Genomic DNA, 26,943 nt, shown 5'->3' on the forward strand with positions numbered 1-26,943 from the left:
AGCTGGTTGTGTGGAAAGGGAAATGGGCGTCCCGAGCCGGGCCCGGGGCCCTGCGCGCTGCTGCAGCCGCCCTTGGCTCGGTGCTGCCGTGGGGATGGGTGTACCGCGGTTCTGCGTGGACGCCTCTCGACTCCAGCCCCACGGGGGTGGTAGAAGGCAATGAACAGGCGCTGAGGGCTGTCCGTGGTTTTTCTTGCCCGATGCACCATAGGAGTGCACAGGTATGAGGGAGGGAATGTTTTCATTTTGACATTTGTTACCTGGTCTGATCTTACTTGGTTTCTTCTCAGGATTTTCTTGTGTGCTAAACCTTCAGACCTCTTCCCCTTTCAGCTGCCTAGTTGGCCTTACTGGCCATGCAAACTGACAGCATCTCCATTTGTGTCAACCTTCATAGCAAGTTTGCTAGGAGTGTGCTACCGGTTGTTTTAAAATTCTCATGACTCTTCCTTTGCTTGTACTTTTCATACTGTTTCCCGTGGAAGTAAGCTTTCTGCTTCTCAGTGAGGCCTATATTTCTGCTGTCCCCCTGACTTTTAGAACAAGGTAATTAATTTCTATCAGAGATGATTACAGTCCTCAGTATTGTGGTAATTAGTGGCTGGTTACTGGCACACACAGCGAAGGAAAGGTGGGACAGGTTTATCTCCTGCGTGATCATCGTGGAGGTAGCAGCCTGGCCACTCCTCACAGGCAGCTCCCGGCTAACCACAGCACATGAGATTTCTTGTCCAGTAGCAGCACTGGTAGACAAAGAGTGAGCTATGGTTACTGCAGAGGTCAAGGTGATTGGAGATGTGGGTCTGTAAGAAAGCAGGGAGGCTTTGTCAGTTCAGCTCGCAAGAGTTCAGCTCCCCCTCATTTCTATGGGGAAATAGAAAGTTAATGAAGGATCAGAAAGTGTTTGCAAGAGATTCTTTCTTCTGAAAAGCTGTGACATTAAACAAAGATACTTCAAGTTGTATTCAACTTTTCTGTTCTCATAACTCACTGTAAGTCCAGCAATACTTTATTTTCAAATTTAACTTGCTCCTTTTTTTTTTTTTTTGCAGTTAAAGCCATGGCACTGAAACAGGTTTCCAGCAACAAATGCTTTGAGGGTTTCCAGAAGGTGTTTGAACATGACAGGTAAACATTACAAAAGCAACCTAGATGTTTAGCATGGGGCAGTGAATGCATCCTATCATTGCTGTCAGTGTTCTCAGTCTGCAGGAAAATAGTGTGTTCTCACTAATATCCATATTTCAGTATGGAATGCTGTCAAATGCTGCTTTGGATGTGTTCTTGTATTTCTGTGTTAATGTTTAATATGTCTAGTATACTTAGTGCTGCAGATCTGAGATGGAAAACCAGTATTTTGACCTTTGAAAATGAAGCTCCATTACTTTGGGTTGTCCTGTTTGCGGCACAGAGAACCGCTGTGCATACAAAGTTCCATTCACTCTACTGGGTATTTCACTTCTATGCAGTCCAAAAATGCTATGAGCAAACAGATGCAGTAGATAGATTCTTGTTTGATGAAGGCCAACAGTAAAACATTTGTTTTTTTTTTTAATTTCTGATCCAAAGAAAAAAATCATTAGTTATGCTTAGACAAGATTTTATTCACAATTTTAGGCTTTAGTATTGATTGGGTAATCGATTAGTCTGTAGACTTAGCAGATTGAACACCTCTTTTGCTGGGGCATGCTGTGCAGTGTATGTTCTGCAAGTCATGTGGATTTGTTCTTCAGTAAAAATTGCTTTCCAATTTAATAGACAAAGCTCAAGTTAAATATTGCCGAGGTTCAAAATTCTATTTTCAAACTGTTCCTGGTTAGTAGCACTGCAAAAATGTGGCTTATTTGTAAGTCTCTGGTTTAAGTATATTCAGAACAAGGTAGGAAGTTTAGCTGTTGTCAATTCAAGAAGCTAAGGCTGAGTTTTAAAATTGCTTTTTACTTTAACTTGATTGTTATAATTCACTGACCAAATCACTCTTTGAACGAAACACATTGATTCAGCTTTCTTTTTTAATGTTAGTGATCTTGTTAATTAAGTAGTGGTGATAACAAGGAGTGTTTTATTAATACAGTGCAGAGCTAAAATGCAAAATGAAATTTGGAATCTACTTGCCTCCAAAAGCAGAAACCGGAAAGTGTCCTGTGCTGTATTGGCTCTCAGGTAAGTAACATGAATTTTAGTAACTTAAAAAAGATAATCTTAAGCATGTTTAAGCTACTGCGCTACAGTTACAGAAAACCTGATGTAGAGCTACTTCAGTGGTAGCTCCTGCATTCTACAAAAGATCGTCTTCTGGAACACACATTTACTTTGAGTGTGTTGTGATAAAGTTGGATGCAGCCGGCCTCAGGGGGTAGCCTACCAGATTGTGTTCCAAAATGTTCAATGTTCAAAATGTTCTTTCTACCCATGTGTTTTAAAATGTTCATACTTTTTGTTCTCAAACATATATATTGAAAGGTTCTCCTGAAAGGCCTTCCCATTGGGACACCTCCTCCTTCCCTTTGTCTATGACACTGCTTCAACTAACAGGATAGGGGGCAAAATCTAGCCCAGGGGAGCCAGCAAATTTGTCCTCTGGACTCCATCTTATTCTACCTGCTATTTTACAGGGAGGAACTGGTGAACTTGGAAAGGGAGGTGCTGTTAGCTGCCTTGGCACAAGCACATCTAGAGTGAGGTGACCTCATGGATCAGAAAGGGCCAGGGGCTGAAGAGGATTGTGTAGCAGTAGCGAAGTTGTCTCATCCACAGCATTGTTTCTTCATCTGTCCAGCTCCTGTGGTGTTCTATCCAACTGCTGTCTTGCTGGGTGTCAGGCAAGCTGGGATGAGACTGTATGGACAAACATGTGCTCCCAGTTATCCTGGCTTTATTCCTGTGCCCTATTCCTGTCATCTCCCACAAAGCTGGGTTTTGCACCAAAGGTGCATAAATAATGTTAAGGCATTGCTTTCAAAATGGTCAGATTTATGTTGGTGATGGCTCCAGGATTAATTAATTAATTACTTTTTTTTTTTTTCTGTTATTCAAACCGAAAAGCAGAAGCTCTGTCTGTTCTGTAATGTTAGGATTTGCTTTATTAAGACTTGTGTTCAGAAAGCTGGAGAATTGACTGATAGTGTGGAGACTGTATTCCTTGTATGTATTCATTTCACAAAATAGCTAGTAGGGCTGATTTGTAGAGTGACAGTGGACTGGGTAAAAATGCTTACCCTCGAAGTTGGAAGCATCAAAATTGTCTGACGAACTCCAAGTCATGCAACACGTTTATTTTTTGAATCTAAACCATGCTGTCTTGGCTAGTTTATCAGTCAAATTAGATTATTTGCAACTTGCCCTCAGAGAAAACTAGAATCATTAACCCCTTTCAAATGGCACAGTGAAGAAAAATCGAAATATTGGTGTGCAGTATTATTTATTGGTAATTAAACTTCACTTGGGCCTGCTGCAGTACAAAAGATATGGAACATTGCGGATTTTGGAGCCAGAGTGCTTACAGGCCTTTATCCTGTCTAAAGGATGTAGGATTTGTCAGACCACATGTATAACTCTGTAATGCAAACAGCTGAAATGGCAGTAGAGAGAAAAATACAGTTGCAGGGTTAGATGTCAGAAGTTAACAATGTTAACCTTAGCAACAGTGTCTTGTAGTCAATGGATTTAAATACACAGTACTTGAGGAAACTGTGTGTGCCACATGAGTATGTGCTCAAGCGGGTATGAAGTACACATTGACCTGTTTTTGATCAATTGTTAGTGTGACTAGATGTGAAAGTGCAACTGTGTCTGTTTCTGTGGATTATTAAGTGTAGGATCATTTTATGTTAGCAATGAGCTGGAGGGTATTTTGAGAATGTGATAAGATGTGGGAAAGTGCAGAGAGTTATGCAGGGAGGTGAGCTTGTGGGACAGGAGATAGATAAGCTTGAGAAACAAGGCCATGGGAGCAGGATGAGACAGGGAGCTTGTATGTTAGACAAAGAACTTGTGTTTAATTTACGTGGAAGCTATGCATGGCATAAACACCTATCAGAATCCTTGCTAAGGAGCGTGATAGCCGCGTGGACAGTACATGTGACCAGTTAGAGCTTGAGCAAGCGCATGTACAGAAGTAGAAAGCAGTATATAAGATGTAGCCTTCTGATTAATAAACGACTTCTCTGATCATCATATTGGTGTGCTGAGTTGTCTGTGCCTCGCGTGAACAAAGAACCCCACAATTAAGTATTGTTGAACCTAGTGAAAAGACTTTTCCATGTTTATGGAGGTAGGAATTCCTCTTGTTTTTCAAAACCTTTTCTGTCAGGAAGGGTTTTGAAACTGGTATGCTGTAAGCAATGTGTAACCAATGATATTTTTCTTTCTCTAGGGTTAACTTGCACAGAACAGAATTTTATAACAAAAGCTGGTTTTCATCAAGCTGCAGCTGAACATGGCCTTATTGTAGTCGCGCCAGACACAAGCCCACGTAAGTTTTAACAAGAGACATGATAGCAGACGTTACATTGAAGTACACTGTCTTTATCCTCAAAACTGGAGTGCTGCAGTTTGCTACAAAGTGTGTTGCCCACGTGAATCGGAATATGACCTCACCTTTATATCTTGCATTGTTTGCTAGATAATGTTGTCTATGTTCTTAATAACATGGTAGCGAAGGTTTGACATTCGAAACTTTTATTGTTATGGCACTAAAACTAGAACAAAGAGGCCATTGAGTTCAGCACAAAGGAGGAGAGGGAAGAAGAGGAAAACAAGAGGCATGTGTTATCAGAGACACTTACCTGCACTTTGTGGCTTGCTGAGACTTTAAAAAATCTGCAGACCTGTGTTGTCACACAAAGATGTAACGTTTACTCTTTATTGTACTCTGTCTTCTAAAGCTGATGAAATACATGTCTCCAGGGGATTCCAATACTCAGAAAAGCAAACGAGAAACCCTTCCCCCCTGCAGCTGCAATAGACTACTGATGAGTGGCTTTTGAAAGTGATGTGCTGTTATTTGTATAAGGCTGAGCTGATGTGTGGTATGGGAAACCTGAAAATGGTGGAGCTGCAGTTACTGGAAATACAGTCTTTTGAGGATTCAGTGTATTATGTTTAGTATTTGCTAGATTCTGCTAAAGTCTCATGAGTGCTGTATACATATGCTTCTAATATGTCCCAAGCTTTAGTGGGTCAGATCTGAACACAGGTAATATGGGAGTGAAGTGATGTTCTTTCCAGAAAATATTTTTCACATCTAGGTTTTGAAGTTTTGTCAGGTCAAAGAACAGAAGTGCATGTTTCTAATGAAGAAGAGGGACAGAAGAGCAAAACTTGTGTATTAATGAACTTTAAACTTCATTGTTGCTCTTTACTGTGGACTAGAGGGGGGCAGCTAGCCTTTGCATTATTCCCACTGGGTAATATACTGGGACTTGGTTTTGGTGGTGTCTGTATAAGTTGTCTCTGTCAATGTGTAACTGCATTTGCGTAGTTCATTGCTTTGTACATTTTCTTTTAAAACTCTCTTTGCAGCTTCTCTCTTGCCTTTTAGTGTAATAGCTGATGAGGATTGCTCTGCTATTTAGATGAATTTTGGTATGTGATTCATATTATGCTCTTGGATTTTAACTCAGAGACCCCAAATGTTCTTAAATCTCTTTGAGCTGTCTGGAGAAACAAGTGAAACAAATTAAGAGATCTGAGCATATGTAGTGAAAACACTTATATGTGCTTTTTAACTGTGTAGTTATGACTACATGAGGATTACCTTCCAGGAGCTAGGAGATGTATCTGGGTGGGGAAAAAGACTGCATGAAAACATGAAACAGCTGTGATTACAGACCCTCTGTCAGGCCCTGGTAGGCTTTACTTTTACTTCTTTGTAGAGGTTTGCTTTTGCAGACAAGTGTGCTGAGCAGAATTTTGCAGGTTCCTTTTCCAATTTCTTTTTTCAAAGCTTCCCTTAAGTTTCTTTTAGCAGAATCAGCATTGCCTTCATTGCTTGGCAGAACTTTCTGAGTTTTTGTCTATCTCCAAGGGACCAAAGATAGACTTTTTATATCCAACATGTTGTGTAAGCACCCCCAGTTTCTGTGACTGCTGCACTGTTAAGTTACAAAATCACTCTGTGTTCAAGGGCACGTCACTGGAGCAAACTTGACTTTGATCCTTGTAAAAATCTGATTTCACACTGTGACAGGGTGGCAGGTATCTCTGTACAACTTGTCAGGGACTGTCAAATTACACATGGATTTGCAGTGTAATCTGACAGTGGTGAAAGCCCATGTAATTTTTGGATTGCAGAAACTAGGAACATTTTTTGAGAAAGGGAGGCCATTATTTCCTGTCACATATACCTTGAAATATTACATTCTACTCTGCAAACCAGGCTGGTAGATCACAGGCTAATCAAAGGGAGAGTAAGAGAGGACTGGATGGGGTGTATTGACTTTCAAGGAGACATCTGCAAATTTAGTTTGAAAGTGTAGCCTTGGAAAAGAGGATACAACTCTGCAGTTATTCAAAGAAGAAATTGCTTAAGTTTTATGGGGAGTTATAGGTGGGAGCAGTGACACAAACTGCAGAAAAGGTAGTTATGTACTTAAAAATGATTGGAAGAGTAAGTGTTATTATGCTGTTGAATCTTAAAAAGGGAGGTATAGCAGATGGTATTTGAAGCACATAAACTGGTCTGGACACAGCATCTGGTGATAGATGGTTCTGTCCTTCTGGAGGAAAGAAAATTTTCTACAGTTTCTGTTTCTTACATAGTTTTTGTACTTGATAGGATGAGGTCTAATAACTGAAATGAGCTGATAGCACCAATTAACAAGTGCCAACTTTTGACGAAGTCCCTGGGTAAATTGGATGAAGCTTTATAGAATTAATTTAGGAGCGATCTGTATGTTATGTTCATTTATGAAGGAATACTGAAGCAAGTTAGAAGTTGGATACATCTATAGGTAATACATAAGTGGCATTTTGAAAATGTTGTTGAAATAACACTTGAAAACACTGTACTAATGAATGAAAATCTGAATTGTCTTATGGTTGGAGGGGTAGAGACATGTTGATTGAGAAACTTGTCTTCTGAGTCTGATTGGACCTGAGGCAGGTTCTCCAATTCTGAACATCTAGTAAAGGAAAGACAGTAACTATAGAAAGCATTTTCATGGTAGGTGGCTGCAATATTGAAGGAGAAGATGAAAGCTGGGATTTTGGCACTGGTGCTGGCTTTTATGTGGATGCCACTGAAGATCCCTGGAAAACAAACTATAGGATGTATTCCTACATAAAGGACGAGGTAACTTTGCTGCTGGGTTCTCCTGGTGTTGTTGGGTAAGATAAAGAAGGGATGCGATTCAGTCATGCTTTGTTCTAGCACCAAAGCTTGCTTAAGGTGATGTTGATAGCCTATGGATGGTTTGTCATTTTCTTGCTTTCCTCTTTTATAAAAAGAATTTATTATTTCTTTTTTAAATCCTCGATTATTTCAGTGATTGGATTTATCCAGTTGTTAGGCTTTCCTCACCAAACAGATACCGTCATAGAACTGAGGAGGGAGAGAACCACAGCACAGAGTTGATAAGCCCTGCCAGGTGTTAAGCAGGAACTCCTTGAGTCTGCTTCTCTGCTGGAGATGCCACAGGGCTGGCCTACACTTCTAATCTTGATTTGTTAGTTGTGCAATCTTTGCTCTTGTAAAATCTCTGCTCTGCTGCTTCTGAAACAACCCACTGCATTTCACTGCAGCAGTACCTCAGTTGTATTGCTCGTTTAGGCTGTTCTCACTGTCTGTCTTGGGAGGGTGGGGTGGTGGTTTTGTTTTTCTTTTCTTTAACTGGGTATAAAAGGAGATGCTTGAAATATGTATTAGAAAGGTGAGTGTCCAGTTTACTCTGCATGTTATTTGTGTGGTCTGGGTTAAAACTAAAGTTGATGGGAATACAGGGAGCAAATAATCTCCCAAGAACATTTTGCTGTTCTGGTCACTTAGAGGAGGACATACATATTTACGTATCTATTAAAATAAGACTGTTTATTAGGAAGTTCCCACATCTTGTGTTACAGCGTTATAGTGGATTTCTATAGAGATACTTTGAGTTCCTTATTATCAGATGAATTGTTTCCCTTTGATTTTGCAGTCCCTTTCAAATTGCTTTCAGGCCATGATCACAAATGTCAAGCTAGAACCAAAGATGTGCCTTTGGTTTCAGTGGCTTCCTGGCATTAAAACACATAAGTTATTTTTGTGCTTTTTTTTCCTAAACATACTCAAGTTGCTTTAACGTTTTTATTGCACTGTTGTTCCCTTACAGCTGCCTAAACTAATAAATGCGAATTTTCCAACTGACCCTGAACGGATGTCTATTTTTGGGCATTCCATGGGAGGTCATGGAGCTCTTATTCTTGCTCTGAAGAATCCTGGAAAGTACAAAGTAAGATATAATACAGCTTGTATGAGGTATACTAAGGCTTATACAGATTTCTGTAGAATTGAAGAAAGAAAACATAATAACCAAGTTCTGTTATAGCATTAAATATATAAACAGTTTTAGTTGTAGCAGTTCATTGACACCTAGTATTAGAATATGGAAAATTACCAGAAACAGTACTCTGGAATGTGAGTATCAGTGAAATTAAAAAAATCTGCAAATTTTAAAAGTTAAGAAAAGTTCAGTTTCTTTTGGATGATGCTACAGCTCTTTCAAACCAATTGTTATATTTAAATATAAACAGGCTCGTTCTAGCCCTGGAGTTCATGCATGCTGCCAATATTGTCTAGAAATCTGGTTGTGTGGTTTACTATATCTGTACAAATCTTGTCTTGTTCATTTTGAAACTTTTATTACTAGCAAACATTTTCACCACCATTACATGTGTGTTTCCTTAGAATTTACTGCAGAGTCTATTAACTCCAACTGATAGCAAGTGTAACTGTAAGCACCTGAACTGCACACAAAATAGTATCTGGAGGACATTCCCCCCCTGAGATTTGCATGTCAGCTTTCCTAAAGATTGATTTTTGGAGTATTGGAGTTGTGTTCATTCGTATTCGACTTGAACCTAAATCAAACATGCTTGAACTGATTTGCCTTTCCTTTATACTCAGGAGGGTTGAGAGAAATTTTGTTATTCTCTTTGGAGATACGCTTATGTAAAATGCATTTCTGAGGGAGAATCAGGCATTGGTGTTTGAGAGATGGAGGGGCTTTGCCTTTGTGGATCAGTCTTTTCATGGGCTGTCCTGGCCCTGCACTGGTCAGCTGCTGCAAAAATGGAACTGCATTTTTGAAAATAGCATAACATTTGCTCAGTGTCATTAATTTGACGTTATAAGAGAGCTGAATGTAAGATAAAGCTTTCTTTTTATCTCTCCTTTTTATCTTTTGGAGCCAGTAGTTCAGAAATTTCCATTTTCACTGCTGGCATTTAACTGTGAATTGTATTATCTAAAACAATTAAACATTAAATTGAAAATACCAAAATCCAGGAGAGCTGGCAGTGGCTCAGATGATTTCTTGCTATTTCTTGCAAGACATGAGAGTGGAAATATTGATGTCTCGGGGCCAAATCCAAAAGAAGAATGTAAGAATAGGCCTTGGACTCCTGACACCAGTACCTGGAGCTGTGATCTGAAATGTGCTTTTCTTGAGCCCTGATCCTGGAGGTACCTAAATTCATGAGACTCTGTTGGGTGCTTAGACTGGCTGAGCAGTCCCATGCCTGAGGCTTTTGCTATGCTCTGCCAAAATCCAACTGCAGGTGAAATGGTCCCACACTGCCACCACGCTGACGCAACAGTAGACTTGAGATCCTTCTCTGCTGCTTGAGGGAATTGAAGCCAACATCTCTCAACAAGGAAAGGAACAGGGCATCTAGCCTAGCCTTTTGTAGCTCGGCTGATGTGCAAAAAGGAAAGCAAAACTGTGGGGCTAGAAAGAACAAATAAGAGGGAAGTAGGATAATGGTTAGAGCACCTAGCTCGGAGGGTTGAGGGAGTCCTGGGTTCTGGCAGTAACTTCAAAACAGTTTTTGAAAAGGCTTTTCAATTGCTTTTTAGTTAGCCGAAATCACTTTTCTTAATTCATATGGGGTTTTTTGGTGCTTTCTTTCTGAACAGTCTGTATCAGCATTTGCTCCTATCTGCAACCCAATTCAGTGTCAATGGGGGAAGAAAGCCCTTGGTGGATATCTGGGATCAGATGCAAGCAAATGGGAGGTATGTGTTGCAACCGCAATCCTTTAATAACACGTGAATGAGTGATCTGTAAATACATCGGGGCAAGAGTCTGGAACAAAACTCTGGGGTGCCCCTGAGCTGGTACTGCTGTCTTACTACACCCCCTAAGCATGGATGAGCATTGTATGTTTCTGGTGGGTAGGACTTGCTGTTGCCTGACGGTGCTTATAACAAATGGCATGAGATAGAAGGCTCTCATCATGGTGACTAAATTCCTCCCTGTTTTATGAAGATCTTAAAATCTGGGCTAGGAAAAATTATGAGTAGTCTGAGACTTTCTCTAACGCATGAAAGCAGTGAGTAGTTTGAAAGAGAGTTAGGCTATGGCCTGAGTCTCAAAAACTTAGTTCTCACTATACAAAACAGTTGGGTTTTGTAGTAGCCTGAAAAGAGAGGCTGCTACAAACTGTTCAGAGACTGATGAGCCTCATGACATCTGCAGGAGCAGCCTGTTGGAGGCAGCTAGAAGAGGAGCCCATTGGATACTTGGAAATTGGTATCCCGTAGAACAGGATTAAACCAGACAAATTAGGTTTTAGCTCCAGAGCCCTAATTTTGAAATACAACTAGTTGTATATTAATGGCTAAGATGCAAAAATGTTGCTGCATTATTTGGGCAGCCCTTTAGTATTTTTAATCTCAGCATAAACATTGCACTGTATTTCTAGAATTAAGTTAAATTAAAAGGGATCATCGTGACCAGGTGCTCTGATTTCCTTGTAAATAAACACAAGCTGCGGTTAAATCCCTTGTAAATTGGATTAAAGTATCTCTTAGGAAGACATCCAGGTCTGATTAAAACATTACAGGAATGGAGAGCGCTAGCTGCTTTCACAGTTGTTTGTAAAGTAGTTTGTATATTTAGAAATCACCAGTTAAACTTGCTTACACTTAACATACTGAATTTATTTTGGGGAAAAAAAATGTTTTCTGGCTCCTTAACTTGTTTTGGAGCTCTTCTGCAAACCAAGTCCACTAGATCAACAGCCAGCATCAGGAATAGACTCAGACCTGCCTTTGGCACAGATACATAACCTCTGATCTCTGTATTTCTGCTTAAAATTGCCATGTAAATAGGCGCAATGATCATTTTATACCATGGCTGTAGTGCTTGGCTGAGTCCAAGCTCCCATTTCCATTGCAGTGTCATTTCTGGATCTGGTGGCACCCTGGAAGCGTGGCTCTGATGCTTTGGTGTAGGACTTCGCGTCTTGCTGTCTGTTGGCGATCCGTCTTCTCCAATGCCTAAAACAATTCTCTCTTTACAGGATTTTCTTTTTCTTTCTTTTTTTTTTTTTTTTTGAGCATGTACCTAGCACAGGACCCCACAGGAAACATGTTCCCCATTCACAGTTACATTTTGATACATGTATGTTAATAGTCTTTAATTTATACCGTGTGTGCTGGTTTTGTTTCTCAGCGGTACAAGATTTTCTTGGTCAAATTATCATGGTAACCCTTCAGGTTAAATGCCTTGCATGAGCATAGTTGTGTTACGCTGGTGTTTTGACCTTTAGCTGCCAAAATAGTGACATGAAGATACCAAGTTATTTTGGCAGGATCTAGTTTCTGTACAAGCATGTGAATCACTACTAGATTATATTGCTGAATTTAGCCCTGGGCTGGAAGTTTTGTTTAGTCAAACTGCCAACTTGGTAATTACTTCGATCATACTATTTGCCCTTTTTATATATATTTTTTTTCTATTTTTATACATTTATTTATATACCCTATTTGGATATTACTTTTCAGTTATCTGGAATTTCTGCGGTTTTTCACTCTTCCAAAGTGTAATTTGCTCTCCTGATGAGTACCACCCAGTACTCTATATATGCCATTCTTTTCTTGCAGTCAGCAAATTTGACCCAGCCTAACGTATGTAACTGAATGTTGTTTCTCTTTTATTTCTGCAGGCATATGATGCTACGCAACTTGTGAAGTCCTATCCAGACTCTCACCTGGACATCTTGATTGATCAAGGCAAAGATGACCAGTTCCTATCGGCAGGCCAGTTACTGCCCGATAACTTCATCGCTGCCTGCACAGAGCGGAAAATCCCAGTAGTCTTTAGACTGCAGCAGGCAAGTCGCTTCTGCCATCCACAATTGTTGGGTTCTTGCTTTGTGATTTTTGGGTTTATGTACCAGGTAGCAAAGAGGGTGTCTCTTCACTAGGCATGCTTTTACTTCCCTGTGGGCCTGTCCCAGGCCAAGTGAGGAAGAGTGTGAGAAGTGACATTTTCCTTCACATCGGCCGTCAAGGAGTGCAATATCCATCAGGTTCAGCTGCGATTCACCACTAGGTGGGGGTCATGATTTTAGTTTCGGCAAGCCGATGATCTCTTGATGGTAACTCAAGCTGCCAGTGTTCGGATGAAGAAGGAGCATGAATGAGTTTTAATAAGTAACAGAGTCGTTGTACAAGCACAGTGACAGATGCACTTTTGCTGGATTCCTTATCGGTACTGTGGGTATTGTGTTTAGCATAAAACTTTGTGATTTAGTTTGCACCTGTTTGTGTAAATCAGGAAAGGTGTGGAACTGCTTGAAATCTTAGATTCATTTAAAGACCTGGGTGGAAGCATTGCTCTTTCCTGTGGTGCAGTGACCCAGAACAGCCCTGTCCTGAAAGCACTGGCGTCTCTGTAAATGACGGACAACTTCAAGCCGGACCCAGTGAGGGGCCCAGTTACAGAGAGTGAGAGGGATTGTCCTCTCTTCTTTATCATAAGGGCTTTTACACAGCCTTGCACCGAAAGATACGGTTTGTGCTGCCAGAATGGAGCAGTTCAGAGGTTTCCTTGTCATTTTAGCGTAGTGCTGGAGCAGGGATTCAGACGTGGGCTGTGCTCTCCTTACACCCTGTGTTTTACCAGTAGGGCAATGCCAGTGCGGGGAACTGTTCTCTCACATTGCATCCCGCTCTGCACCTGATGCTTGCTGTTATCCATCCTTAACGTACATGCCCAGGTTAGGGCAAGTTAAGGTACATTCTGTTTGTTTAGCTTCCTAGTGTTCATATATACTTAACCTGTTTGTTGGGTATCTTTTACATTTTTTTATATACAATACAGATATTTTTGATTTCTTAAAACAGATCAAAACAGAACAGTCGTTAATGTTCCTAGAAGAGAGCTTAGCACAATTGCTTTATCAGGAATTATAGGTATTTGCTGATTTTGTTGTTGTTGTTCTTTTCTAGGGTTATGATCACAGCTATTTTTTCATCGCTACATTTATTAATGACCACATCAAACACCATGCAAAATACCTCAATGCTTGAACCATTTGGATGTGAGCGTCGTCCATCCAATCGGAATCAAGAGATAGAGGTGATCTAAACGAAAATAATTTGCTGAAGTAGTGTCTGTAAAATGGAGATCTTCTGATTGTACTGCTAAGAAAAATAAAAGTCCCACTTAATTTGATGTGTGTGCCTTAGAGTAAGTATTTTGAATGTCCTTGCATGCTTTGAAAACTCTCTCAACGCTGTGAAGATGCATTCTAGGTCAAAATGAAGATAAGGCGATGAGTTTCGGGCTGTGAATGAGTTTCAGACTATGAATGCAGGTATGTACTTGGGACCTCAAGACGGTTTCTAGTGCAGCTACACAGAGACTATGAATAACAACGCCATGCCTCTTCAGCTAATTAAATACCAGGGTTCATTTCATCACTCGATGCTGAAAGAAGTCATTAGTGGCACAACCAATCAAGCTACTTAATTAATCTGAGGTGGTTGGTGTATTTTTCCTTGGCCTGTCTAAATATGTTCCAAGGACAAAGTCTGGTGGAGAATACAGACAGAAGCTTGCTATGCAGTAGTTTACTGTCCTGTGCATTATTAATGTCAAACAAATAATCTGAAGAGTATTTCATGGATGATACTTAAAGAAAAGACCTCTTAAAAACCATGTGAAGGAAGCAGTCTGTAGTAAAGGCGAGGGGTTTTTTGTCCACTTGCCTTTGATTGTTGCCAAGTGTGAAAGGCTTACGCTGTGTTTCTGGGTTTCTTAGACTTAAAAGGACTGAGAGGAAATAGATCTGAAAAAAGCAATTCCTACCGATAGATGATGTGATAGCTCATTGTTGAAAAAGAGTGTGTTTATTTTACAAAAGATGGCAGAATTTAGGCTTGACAGTTGTAGATCTAAAATAGTTCCCAGTAGTATAATGCTGCCAGCTACCTTGTGCGGGGCAAGAACACAGATTGTTCCAGTGAGCTCTTTATCTTATGTTCAAGCAATCACTTGTAAACTTTGTTTTCCCATGTTGTCGTGTGTCGTTGCTCAAACTTTGACTAGCTCTTGCCAGAGGAAATATTTGGGTAGATGTAGGATCGGTTTGCTGCTTTTGTAAGCAACGCTGAATGCTCTCCTGTTTCTCTGGCCCTTGCTGGATTCTAGGCTGCAGGGAGGCTGATGCTGGGAACTTGGATGGGACTTTGAGCAGCCTGGTCTGGTGGAAGGTGTCCCTGCCCATGGCAGGGGGTTGGAATGAGATGAGCTTTAAGGTCCTTTCCAACCAAACCATTCTATGATTCTATGAACTTACGTTTCAGTTGCTGGTGAGAGGCTTAAATTACGTACTGACTTTTTTATCGAGCTTGCATCTACCTATTTCTGAAGTAAGTTTAGAAGGCTGGGAAGATGTGACCGTGCTCATGGCAAGAGTTCTCTGAAATGCTGAATGCATGTTTTCCACACCGTGTGGATTTACAACACCACTCATTCTGCCTTTCATGTACAGCAGGACACTGACATAAAAATTTTAAGCCACAAGTGCTAAACACTGAGATTTTTTCCACTCTCACAACAGCAAAATTGGCTCCAAGGCTTGTTTAATGTATGGCAGCTTCCTCTGGTTGTTCTACCCCTGCCCGCCCCCCCCGGCAACCGCTCTGCCGTAGCCAGGGACTGACTGACTGGGCGGTATCCAGTACCGGACTGGAGCAGGAGCCTGCTGTGCTTGTGCTGCAGCCTTGTGCCAAGCACTGCGAAGGGAGTAGCGGTGGAGTCAGGGCGTTCAGCCTGGTGCAGGTACTTCTAATGATAAACATCGCCATTTTGTCATCTGTCAAAACTAGTGTTTTTTTGCCTAATGCATTCTGATAATTGCATTTAAGGGAAAGGGACATGCCTCTTTTTTTTTTTTTAAATTCCCTAACCAGCATGTATGCATTTCCATGTTGTATTAGAGGAGATTAAGAAGCAGGTTTAACCCTTAACTTACTGTAGGTGCTTTTAAACCACCATTTTAAAGATGCTGGGTTTATGGTAGGGAACAGCTTGCCCTGCATGGGGGGAAAGCCCTCTTTCATACTCGATAATTATATGGCTTAATCCTAAGTTTCCCATTATACTGTAGATGGTTTTGGGGAGCTTTATTTCATGTATCCTTAATTTACAGTCCAGCAGGAGATCAACTACTGTATCAGCTTCCCCAAACAACTGCCCAGCTAAAATTTTGGAGCTGAAAATATCTGTCATGCTGTCTACTTGGCCCTCCTAATAATCGACTGTCCGCCGCACTGTTTGCTTTCTTGATAAAGCTTAGCATTTACCTGCACCGCTGCCTTCCTCCTTGAGAGGGACTTCCAGTTGCCTCACTTGTGAGCAGGAGCAGGTTCAGGTAAGTGCCTGACGGGCTCTTGTGAGACCACGAGAACTTGCTTTGGAAATCAGTACCCTCAAGGCTTTATAGAAACTGCCCTGAGTTCCCCTAAAACCGGTCCTAGAGGGTTGACAAGGAAGGGGCCCTTGAACTGCCCTTGTCCACGGGCTGCAAGTCCAGGACAGTGCACACCTGTGAGAAGACTTGGGCCACTTGAATCAGTTGTGCAGACGGCTCCAGCCACCACGTGTCTCTGCACCATCTCGATGAGAACTGCATGAGGCTCTCGGAGCTCGATTGTTGGCAACGCTCCACGTCAGCGGGCCGCGGCCCTCAGGGCTGCCTGCTGTTAAACAGGCTCTGCTCTGGGTGAGGAGCAGCACCAGAGGACTGCTGCAGGACTCCTCCTGCCTAAGTCATGGTGATTCTAACACAGCAATCAGTCCGTCCTGGCTTTGTATCATGACAGCCACAAAGGCACTCAAGCTTCCTTGGCAATCAAAAGCAGGATCTTCCCCAGGAGATTACTGCAGAGAGATGCTCTCCTTCCAAAATCCACTACCAAATGTGAACAAATACAGCCATAAAATCACCTGATTAAGGTAAAGATGCTTCATTAGAGAAATGAGAAAATACCAGAATCTGTACTTTGATGACTTCAGAAACCTGCACGGGAAAGAGGCTGAATACTATGACGTATAAGCAGTAGTCCCTACTACCTGTTTCTGCAGACAGAAGGGCGGGCAAAGCTTGGCACAGCCCTGTCACATCGAGTTATCCCCAGGCCAGAAAGTGTTACTGCATTATTGCTCGGATTCACTAGAATAAAGAAATAATCTGGTTTTGTTTGCTAAAGCAAAAGCCTGCAGAACAACCTGAGGGCAGGGAGGCAAGAAAAAGCTGCCCTGTGCCGAGAAGTGGGAAGCAGGAAGAAGAACGACTCTCGCAGAGCGATGTGAGCAGGAGCAAAGGGAAGGTGGGGCCTCCCTTCTCCCTGAGCTGAGCCCAGCGGCTCACCCAGCCCTGGAAGCAGAGGGCAGTCACTTCAGCTGCTGCTCTTCGCTCAGTAACTGGCAGGAGATCTTAAACAACGGGAGCAGCAAAACTGCAGGAAGCTCATTTGCAGGAACTGACACCAAACCAACAACCCAACAGTTACCAGCTGGATCCTATTCCTAGGTTAGCTGCAAAACTCCTTTATTTACATCACATCATCATCTTCTTCATCCCCAAACCCTTATCCATCATTCCCAGTGTTAAGCTCTCCCAACACCATCACTTTTACAAGAAACCATCAGTCACAGGGATAGTCGTTAAAGGGTTTCTACAAATAATATAGTTTTAATTGTAACTACAGTAAAGATTTTCTATATACATTATGTTCACTGCTTAGGGTATTATAGATTTGCCATGCATGTTTTATTGCACATATAAATAGTGTACAAAGATTCATGAAGATTCTCTTTTTAGCCGTACAGGTTAAGACTGCATAAAAAAAGCTGTATTACAAAATATTTAGAGCTATTTATCTACAGCCAACTTCAAGCAAATACTGAAAGACACTATTGGGAGAAAACCAAAATTTTAATTATGAAAAAACAAGATTTGTCAAAATAATAATTACAAAGCTTCATGTTGCCATATATACATTGTAAAAAAATACTCAGGAAACCTGCATTTTATCCCTCAAGATGCAGAAATCAATATTCCTATTTTTATACTTGATCTTTGAGTGCTTTTAAAATTTGATAAACTCTGACTTGAAAACTTACTTTCTTTACATTGCTCGTGCTTTTTGACAAAACAGATATTTGTGCAGCTCTGTAAAATATTAAAATACATTTTAATTTAGTGTTAAAGTGCACAGTACATTTCATAGGAAGCAATATACTAGCTGCCAATCAAAATTACAATTTAAGTCAATGTTCCCTCTATAAAATAAACGCCTTTGCTTTGGTTGAAGTCACTGGATATTCCATGCATACTGTACGTCTCATTGTCTGCGAGTCCACTTTCCTCCTCCTAACACGTTGCCGTCAGTACATACCAGCACACTGGCAATTTGTGGCATTAAAATGTGCAGTCCGCATTCAAACACTCTATTAACCGTTAAAAATCTGCCATTGGAATAGCAGTGGTTTTAAATGCAGTGTCTGTGTGAATGTGTGCGTAGCTTTGCCTAGATACGCCATAGTGACAAGTATGCATTATCCTTCCAAGAAGTCTTTATACAATAGTTCTCTCCACGTTCTTTTGCTTAAATATTTAGTCCTCCCACCACATTGCCTCTTTTTTGTCATGACGCATGTCGAAGTACCTGCTTGTGTGCACCACGGACCCCTAACAGCTAGCCCTTTGCTCCACATGCAGCTTTCCTGTCCGGCTTGCCAAACTTACATCACTGACTTCTCGTATAAAAGAAAAATAGATGTCCCAGATATCGTGAGAATTGCTGTGCTGGAACTTTTTGATATAAAATGTGATGTTTTCATGTTAAATTATGCTTTTAAAAATCTCTTCAAAAAACTGAAAGTCGTGATAAGAAAAAGAACCTTATTTCCTATTGCTGACGTGGGACCAGAGGTCTGATCTGCAAACATTCACTACAGAACATTGTGCTTAATTCTGTGGGAAAATGATGGAGGCTGTAAAGAGAAGCACTGTACCCAGCACACTGCATCTGGAAAGATCAAGTCTTTGAGTCTGCCTTTGGCAATTTTAATTTTATCTCCTCTGGAAGGAATCAATGAAGAAAACAGTTAAAAATCTTTTGCTACCTGGTAAATCTTCTCATTAATGTTCTTGTGCTATTTTTTACTATTTGTTCTGTAGTGCTGTAGTCTTTAAAAGAAATCAAGTTACAGTGCAAAATTATATTTCAAGACACATGACCCTAATGCACATCACTCATTTTGTTGTGGCAAAAGTTAAATGTCTTGTGCATAGTAAAATAAGCAATCAAAAATATTTGTTCACATTTATTTTTCAAGCTTACATCTTTCCTTTTTTCTTTTGAACATCTATATACAAAGAAAATGGGTGTGCTCTCAGTTTCAGCCAATTTAGCCTGGGGGCGGGGGGGAGTGCTACTGGAATGTAGGAAACTCAATGGAATGCAGACAAATTTTTACCAATGTTCCACAAATGCAAGAAATGAAGAATGCCATTCCAGCTAGCTGTTCCTTTAATAAAAGCACCTATTTTGTTTGCTTTTTATCTTACATAATAGAAAATACAGTTTACGGAGATCTAGATCTACTGCACACCAAGTAGAATAAAAAATAACTAAATATTTATATTAAAATAAAGTGTTTAACCACAAAAAAGCAGTAATAAAATACAGTTTCCTAATTTACATTTTGCATCCAAAGGATGAATAACAATTCACCAATAAATAATATTTATATAAATATTTTATGTCTGGATATTTTTAAAAGGCAAGAGCCTGAAACAACTGCAGGAAAACCTAAGGTGGTAGAAGTCTGATGTACTCTCCCTCCTCCCCTCCCCCAAATGATTACAGTGACTCTTAGTTTAATAACGCGATGGTATCTTGCTGCAAGACAGCTGCGTACTCCACATATTTTTAAGTGGCAGAGGTGGCTGTTTTAGTAAGTACGGTACAAACTGAGCTACAAAAGCAGTGAAGGGCCAATTTGCTCTAGAAAATGTTTCTGTTTGGTTTGTAGTTTGACGTACACGTACAGTCTGAAAAATGATCTTAAAATCAGAAGTATAAGAATACTCTTGGAGCACTGGTTTTTTTTCAATGCCGTTTGAAAAGATGGGCAGTATTTTGATTCTTTGATGGCACAGTGGAGCTGGTAACAGCAGAGAGAGTAGTTTCATGTGAATAAAGCTTGTTTCACTGTGGTTACATCTAGCAATGCTTGAACTGTTATGCTCACTTTTACCAAGCCCTTTTCTTCTAGGATGTGATGTGGTAGGCAGAGCTTCTCCTAGAAAAAGACAAACAAAGGAGTAAAGATTAGGATATTCAATACTCACTGCAAAACCTCGCTTTACGTGATCACAGTTGGAACACAAAGCCCAACAAGCAGGAACCGTTCCCTATTTTTAATTAAAAAGAGCTTCCTGTGATTTTGACAGAAAGTCTCACATTTTGCCCTCATTATACCTCTGAATTAGGGACAGATCTGTTAATGTTCTGGGCCTCAGAAACCAACCTGTTCTGTGGTCACTACAGGATGTAAACATCTTAACTAAGAGTGAGGGCCAGCAAGCACACACCGAACTTTCACCTACAAAGTGGGATAAGATGGCATTTGCCCGTTCTTACGTATGACCAAGTTTGGGGACAGAAGGCTGGTTTTATCAGTCAAAAACAAGTTCTACCCCTGAGCTCTAGACAGGTAGGTCTTGGCCCCAGGATATGCACCTTGAAAGCCACCCATTCGCATTTACAGAAACGTGCGTGCAATGTTGTGCATTCAATGGGAGAAGCATTTTGTTCCAAGTCATCGGCAGCTTATTTTGAAATATCTGGGAATTGATTTAATTCACCATAAGGAGACAGCAGTCGTGGCCAGGATGAAACCTACTACCTGTCCACAGAGGCTGTTAGGCCAGAAGACAGTCAAACGGTAAATACTCTGTATCTCCTCCAGATAACGAGACACCCCTTAGTGAATAATTACAGAAAGCCTCACTTAGAGAGGTAGCCTTGCGTCATGGTTGGTTCTCTCTTTGTAAAGAAGTTTTTCCTAATGTAACTGGGTATTCCGGTTAATGAAGTCCATGAAATCATGAAATCAGGCAGCAGGTTTGTAATAAATAAATGGAAAGGCTAGACTACATCACATAAACCATAACTACAATTGTGAGACTCATTGCCACAACATGGAAGCCACAAGTGTAAGTGGGCCGACAAAAATATACAGACAGAAAAAAACCCAAACAATGCTATTAAACACAAACACATGGATACAGTGGCTGGAGCATGGAGTCCTTAAACTGTGAACGGCAGATTGCTGTAAGTTTGAAAAGTCACCACCTATGTGATTTTACCTTCTGTTCTTCCCCTAAGCATCTGTACATGACCATCAGCAGACACGGCATACTGATTTTTTAGAAAGAGAGGGTTGCTTTGATATTCTTAGTATTGAATCTCTTAGTTGTTCAATAAACTTTTAGCTTCTAAAACTAGTGATGCATTTGAGATTATATTTTAATTAAATTGCCTGTGTTCTACTGAATATTATTCTTGTTTCTGTAATATCAACTAAGGATCTCTTATTTTATCTTTATGCAATTCATGGTCCTTCGTCACACTTCCTCATATTCATGTTGGTTATATCTCCAAATTAAACATCACTAATCTCTCCAACCTCTCTTCTCACGACACATTTTGTTCAGCTCTAGTCCCTTCCCTGACTGCTATGAACCCTTAAAACTAAATATAATACTCAGGATGATGGAACTGGAACTGGTACATACAAGAACAATTAACGCAGTTTTTATCATGTATGCACCTGTGCTTAATTGCTTTTATCTGCTTCCACTGTTGTCCAGTCTTTGCTCAGGAAGTCTCCTCCAGTGGGCCCCAGTTCCATCAGAATAGTACCAATATTAAACACCTGCTCCGTTTCTTCTGATGTTTATGACGTGCTTTTGTTAATCAGTATTTCCTTTATGCACAACCAAAACTTAGCTTGCTTAGATTTTTTTTTTTTTTTGTGAAGTTCCTCACACCCCACTCCAGCCTCAAGGAGAAAAAAAACTGCAAAACTTACCTATTAACTACTGAACCCAAAAAGTGAGAGCTAAACTTTATGCGCAATCATGGCACCTGACACTGATAACTGTAATTTATTTATATTTTATGTTTACATTTTATATTTACTACTTAAGATGTTTTAATATTTCTTATTTTAAGTTTAAAAGATTTTTTAAAACTTGATTTGTAATAATTTTTTAAGGTTCATGGTTATAGCCCAGAACACCAAAAAAATACTGTGGATTCCTTCTGTACACACAGATCCAAGAAATAAATTTCAAACCGATAATTTTCAAGGAGCTTAGCTGAGTAGGTCTGCAAGAGATGGACAACATAACATTTCTTCACATGGAAGATGCTGCAGTATTCTGGCGATCTGCTAACGCTGGGTTTCCACTTCCACTGAGTTTGTGGATTCTGATTCACATTGACCAAACCGCTGCGACAACGGCCCCCCATTCCTGCCTGCTACCGTGGCCCTCGCTGCCTGAGCTATTTGCCCAGTCGGCACAAAGGAATGTCCCCATCTTGCAGCCATTCCAGATTTCCATTCCAAACCTACCCTAAATTGGTCATTTCAGTTAAGACACTGGGTTCTGCACTTCATTCTTGTTTGTTCTTTTGACTAAGATATTGACCTGCAAGTTGTCAGAGATAGTTCTTCTCTTCAACTTTTACTTCTCTGTGAAAAAGTGTCTTTTCTGGAGAAATACATAAATGTATTTTAGGATGCAAACTCCTAAACTGGTACCTGATTAGCACTGAAGTAGCTACAAAAGAAGGTAGAGATAGCAGTATCAAATAAAAGGAAAAAAAAAACAAAGCACCAAAAATATTTCTACTTCAAATGTATGATTTTTACTAAAAATATTTTGCCAATCTAATATCTTGGGACACAGTTCATATAAAAATCTACAATACTCTGATTCCAATGATTTTCCAAAAAATTCCATTATTTATTGAGAATGCGAATCAGACATCTAAAGTGAAATGTTATCCCCTCCACTCTCTTCAACTTCTCTCCAGTGCCCTTGCACTGCAGTCCCTTGTCTCACGGATTTGGTGGCCCACAACATGCCAGTATTTCATTAGTGTCTCATGCTAAACAAAAGGCATTAAATAATAATGCCTGCTGAATCCAGTATCTCAAAACTAAGTGATGTGTTACAAGGCTGAAGGGTAGGGATTGAATCCAAAAATCCAGCCCCAAAACAACCCACCTTGCTAGATATTTCTGTTTGAGTATATTCTAAGCTTTTCTATTGAAGTCAAATTTGCTGAAAAAGCCACAGTTAAGGATGTTTCCATTAGAAAAACTTAAATTTTAAATTTACATTTTTGTGGCCTCTTAAAGCACTCGGAGAACTACTCTGTCATGCTTTCCTGCTAGGAAATTTGCAATTGTTTATAAGCATATTTTCACTAAAGGCATAAAGGAGTGCATGCCCCATTTCATATAGAAACCCCATCTGATATAATTTTTCTCCTTTTAAAGACAACGCATTATCTAATTCTTTTAAATACAGTATAGTAATCCAGTTTGTACAAAGCAAACCTGCTGTATTTACAAGATGCATGCTCAAATAAGGAAAGCTACTTAAGGAGTAAAAAAATAGGACTGTACAGCTATGTTCTAGGAGCGAGAAGTTTCACAGCATGTTAGGTTTTTTATATTATGCATCATTCTTTATTAATGCTTGAAACATACACAATCGACTGCCTTCTCTTATCAAGCAGAAAGAGGAACTTGGTTAATATTTTATAATTCTGCAGTTAAACATGTGGCAATGATGAACTTTCCAAAACTGCCAATGAGACCTCCGCCATCTCCTAACAATGACAAACTTCATCTTAATGTGTCACAAATCAATTCTCTTATCTAAGCCCTAATTGCTATCTTCAAAGCGTTGTAAATGGCTTTCAGCAACCCTGCCTCATGTACTTTTCTAATCACAGCTTTAGGGTAATATATGTAATTCTTCTCAGAATAAGAAAAAGGAAATCCTGCCAAGGATGGAATCCAGAGCACACTGATAATCAACGCAGCTTTCTGCCTAACAGCAGCTACCTCGGGCCAAGATCCCAGCTGTCTCAGTCCTTACGTTCAGCCGCCATCCCTGCAGCACTGCCCACTTTCCATGCTCTGCCTCACCCTCTAACCCTCTACAACTGCCGTCTGGAAATTGCTGACAGTAGAGCTGTGAAGCTGCAAGCCGTGAGAATTTCAAAACTTTTCTTAAGTCCTGGCATTTTGAGACAATATGTCTGACCAAACGAGAACTCACCCATGACTCTTGAGGAGACTCAACCTCACCTAATTCTCCCCACCTTTGATAAGATTTCTGTCCCTTTTACATTAGCATCAAACCCATAACACTTCAATATAGTACTATGAATCACCTCTCTAAAAACACCCCTGTTGAAACCATCACTGAATAAAACCCAGAAAGACACACAGAACTGGCTACCAATTCTCAAGACCAGTCTAAAAATCTTTAACACAATTGTGGAGGAAAGGGCTGCCAGTCCATTCATAGCAGCATGAATATCTCTCTTCTCTATCTACTACAAAAATGAAGATCTAAATTTTTTATGTATTTTTTCTTCCTAAGAACACAGAGGAACTTAATTACTTGTTGCAAACAAACCACTTTCTACAGACAAATAACCATTTTGAATGGATAAAGATGTTTTCAAACTCATCATGAAGCAAAGAAACTTCTTTTGACAGAAAAAAAAAAAAAAAAAAGGCACAAAAAGGAGGCAGCAGCCAGGAGGCCAAGTCCCAAAGCAACACAAAAAGACGGTACAACAGGTGTACCCGCGGACATATACGCGTGCATGTGCTTGCCAGAGCAAGTTTCTAATCCTGGAACAAAATGTCTAATTTAAGACAGTGTAGAAGAAAACCAAGAATACACAAGGACACTAATCCCACAAGGATACATGACACACCACGTATACATATCTATTTTCTTTGACACCAGGTGACTTCAAAGTCAAGACGAAGTGTTTGAATTGGTTTATGTTACAGCAAGCGGCCTGGCAATTCAGATACAGTGAGTATTTATCAAAAAAGGGCTTGTTGCCATTATATCATATGGGCAAGCAGTGAAATGACCGCATCATGGTAAGAGCAAAAATACAGAATTTGGCAAGAGCCTTTCTCTTTCTTCCTTGTATTTGTAGAACAGGAGATTTCAGACCTACAGGGGAAAAATAAAATATTCATAAAACAACGAAATACTGGAATGTGTAGTTTCTCCAAGGACAAAGTAAAAAAATAAGTCCATGTAATGTCCATCATTTATTGTTTGGAGCCAACTACTCTGAAATGGAAAGTCACTAAAAGGAACATCAGGGCCTTACATTTAAGCAAACTTATGTCAAATCTACAAAACCTTGAAATTTTGTTAGGTCAAGGCCAAGTTTTCTTTCTCAAGAGCTGAAAAAAAATATATAAAATATTTACTTTTTCCACATATCTACAGCAATTTGAAATTATGTCTTTTTATATATCTTTTCCTTAGCCACTATTACTGTGATGTCTGTACGTGCCCAAATGCCCTGAAGTTACCATTTGAAGTACAAAAGAGCAGAAGATTAAAAAAGCACAGTAATTTGGGCTATAGGTATATGTCATTATTTTTTTCTTTTAATTTCCAATGGAAAGATTAGTATGTTTTGTAAAGTATACACTTATAACCAGATTTGACAAAAAAACCAAAACCAAACAAAAAACCCCACCAAAAAACCCCTCCCAGACCTTCAATACCACAGCTGCAATTCTGTATTTGGAGTCATAGCCAGTTAGGTGTCTAAATATGTGTATCTTAAACATGTATTAAATTGCAAATATTTACAAAACTGTATCTGCAGATAGTAGGCTTCAGACCCTTCTACAGATTCTGGCCTTGAGCCATAAAATTTTAAAAGTAGACCATATACATTTGCCAAAATGCCTCATGGTTTCATTCCAACATACTAAGGAAACAGTGACCCAAAACTGCAAGGAACAAAAAAACTGAATAAAGACAGACACACATGAAACAGTAAGAGAAAATGTATACTTACAGGGGAAAAAAATCAATTATACCATAACCTTATACATTAAATTCTGAAGGATAAAGTGAAGGAACGAGAGTGTTTTGTTTCATCAAAGTAGAATGGGTTATTACCTTACAGTATTTTTATACTGCTCTTTCTGCATAATGTATTTTATGTGCTAGAAATGAACGAAATGGCAAAGGTTCACAAAACCTGCTCTGCTGTTTTTTCTAAACCTACATATATGACTGCTTTCATTTCTTGTAACAGGAGTACAATGCTAAGAATACTTTGTTTTGTGAAAAACAATTATGTGGCAGTAATTTGGAAACTTATTCATGTATATGGAGTAGAAAACTGGGCTCAATATTTGCTCAGGTCTAATTCCATCCCCACTCACATTAAGTGTAACTTTCAGAAAATCATTAGGAACACAATGGGATCCATATCCAGCTTTCAGCTGTAAAAGTTTGTTAGTATACAAGAAAGAGGCATTTGACGGACTAATATACTGCATTAAACTGCAGTTGAAAATATTTACCTCTTTTCTGGCTCAAGGAAAAAGTCAAATCCTCACATCAAAATGCCACTTGTAATCCAGTGCAAATGCATTTTACTTGCATGTATATCCACTACAATTTGTATTTATTACTTTATTGCAGTATGGATGAGATGATCTCCATAGGATAAAAGAGAAATCAATACGATGGGCACAGGACAGATTGGAGTAGACCAATTTATGAAGAAATCACAGTTTGAAAATCTCTGATGACCATTGCAATGGAAAAAAATGGAATGGGGAAAGAAATGGAAGAGCAAATATAATTCATGTTATCAGCGAAAATGTGGGTAAACTATAAGGTACATTGTTTTTAAATCCAAGGTCATCAACTTAATTGTGTGACTGGCTGTGAGCAGTAAGTACCAATTGTATATTACTGAATATCTCAATATTGGGATCTCCTCAAAGGTGAAGAACCACCAGTAAGTTGAACTGTTGGCTTCCCAAGTACTAAAGCCACAGGAACAGCAGTACAGAAACAGGACTTAGAATTCAGCAAAGAATCCATTAGAGTAGATTAGTGAGCTACATATAGGTTTTAGTTTCCACCTTGCCATTTAGTGGGAGCATTACTGGCTTCAGGTATTTTTCACATTTGCATTATGTTTGAAATATATTTTGAGAAACATTACTATAGTCACACTTAGAGAAATGTAAGGTTATATTTTACCGTTCCTTGCCCTGTAAGATGTATGTGTATTTGGAAGTGTTATCAGTAACAACCTGAAAAAATACAAAACCAGGTAAGATT

At 39.7% G+C, this 26,943-nt stretch overlaps 1 protein-coding gene across 3 annotated transcripts; it reads left to right on the top strand.

The window, feature by feature from the left end:
• The first annotated feature begins 1,047 nt into the window (after positions 1-1,047).
• Positions 1,048-13,650, top strand: ESD (esterase D). 3 transcript variants are annotated; one of them, XM_009706265.1, is made up of 8 exons: positions 1,048-1,128; positions 2,075-2,163; positions 4,376-4,474; positions 7,170-7,294; positions 8,310-8,429; positions 10,115-10,213; positions 12,148-12,315; positions 13,436-13,650. In XM_009706265.1, exons 1-8 carry the CDS (start codon positions 1,061-1,063, stop codon positions 13,514-13,516), a joined length of 849 nt encoding a protein of 282 aa, XP_009704567.1. In that variant the 5' UTR covers positions 1,048-1,060; the 3' UTR covers positions 13,517-13,650. The 3 variants fall into 3 exon arrangements, with proteins under 3 accessions (XP_009704567.1, XP_009704568.1, XP_009704569.1); XM_009706266.1 differs by having other exon boundaries at positions 12,148-12,319; positions 13,436-13,537; XM_009706267.1 differs by lacking the exon at positions 2,075-2,163 and having other exon boundaries at positions 1,054-1,128.
• The last annotated feature ends 13,293 nt before the right edge of the window (positions 13,651-26,943 follow it).

This window comes from Cariama cristata, unplaced genomic scaffold (genome assembly GCF_000690535.1).
Source record: "Cariama cristata isolate BGI_N322 unplaced genomic scaffold, ASM69053v1 scaffold29568, whole genome shotgun sequence".
Taxonomy (NCBI): Eukaryota; Metazoa; Chordata; class Aves; order Cariamiformes; family Cariamidae; genus Cariama; species Cariama cristata.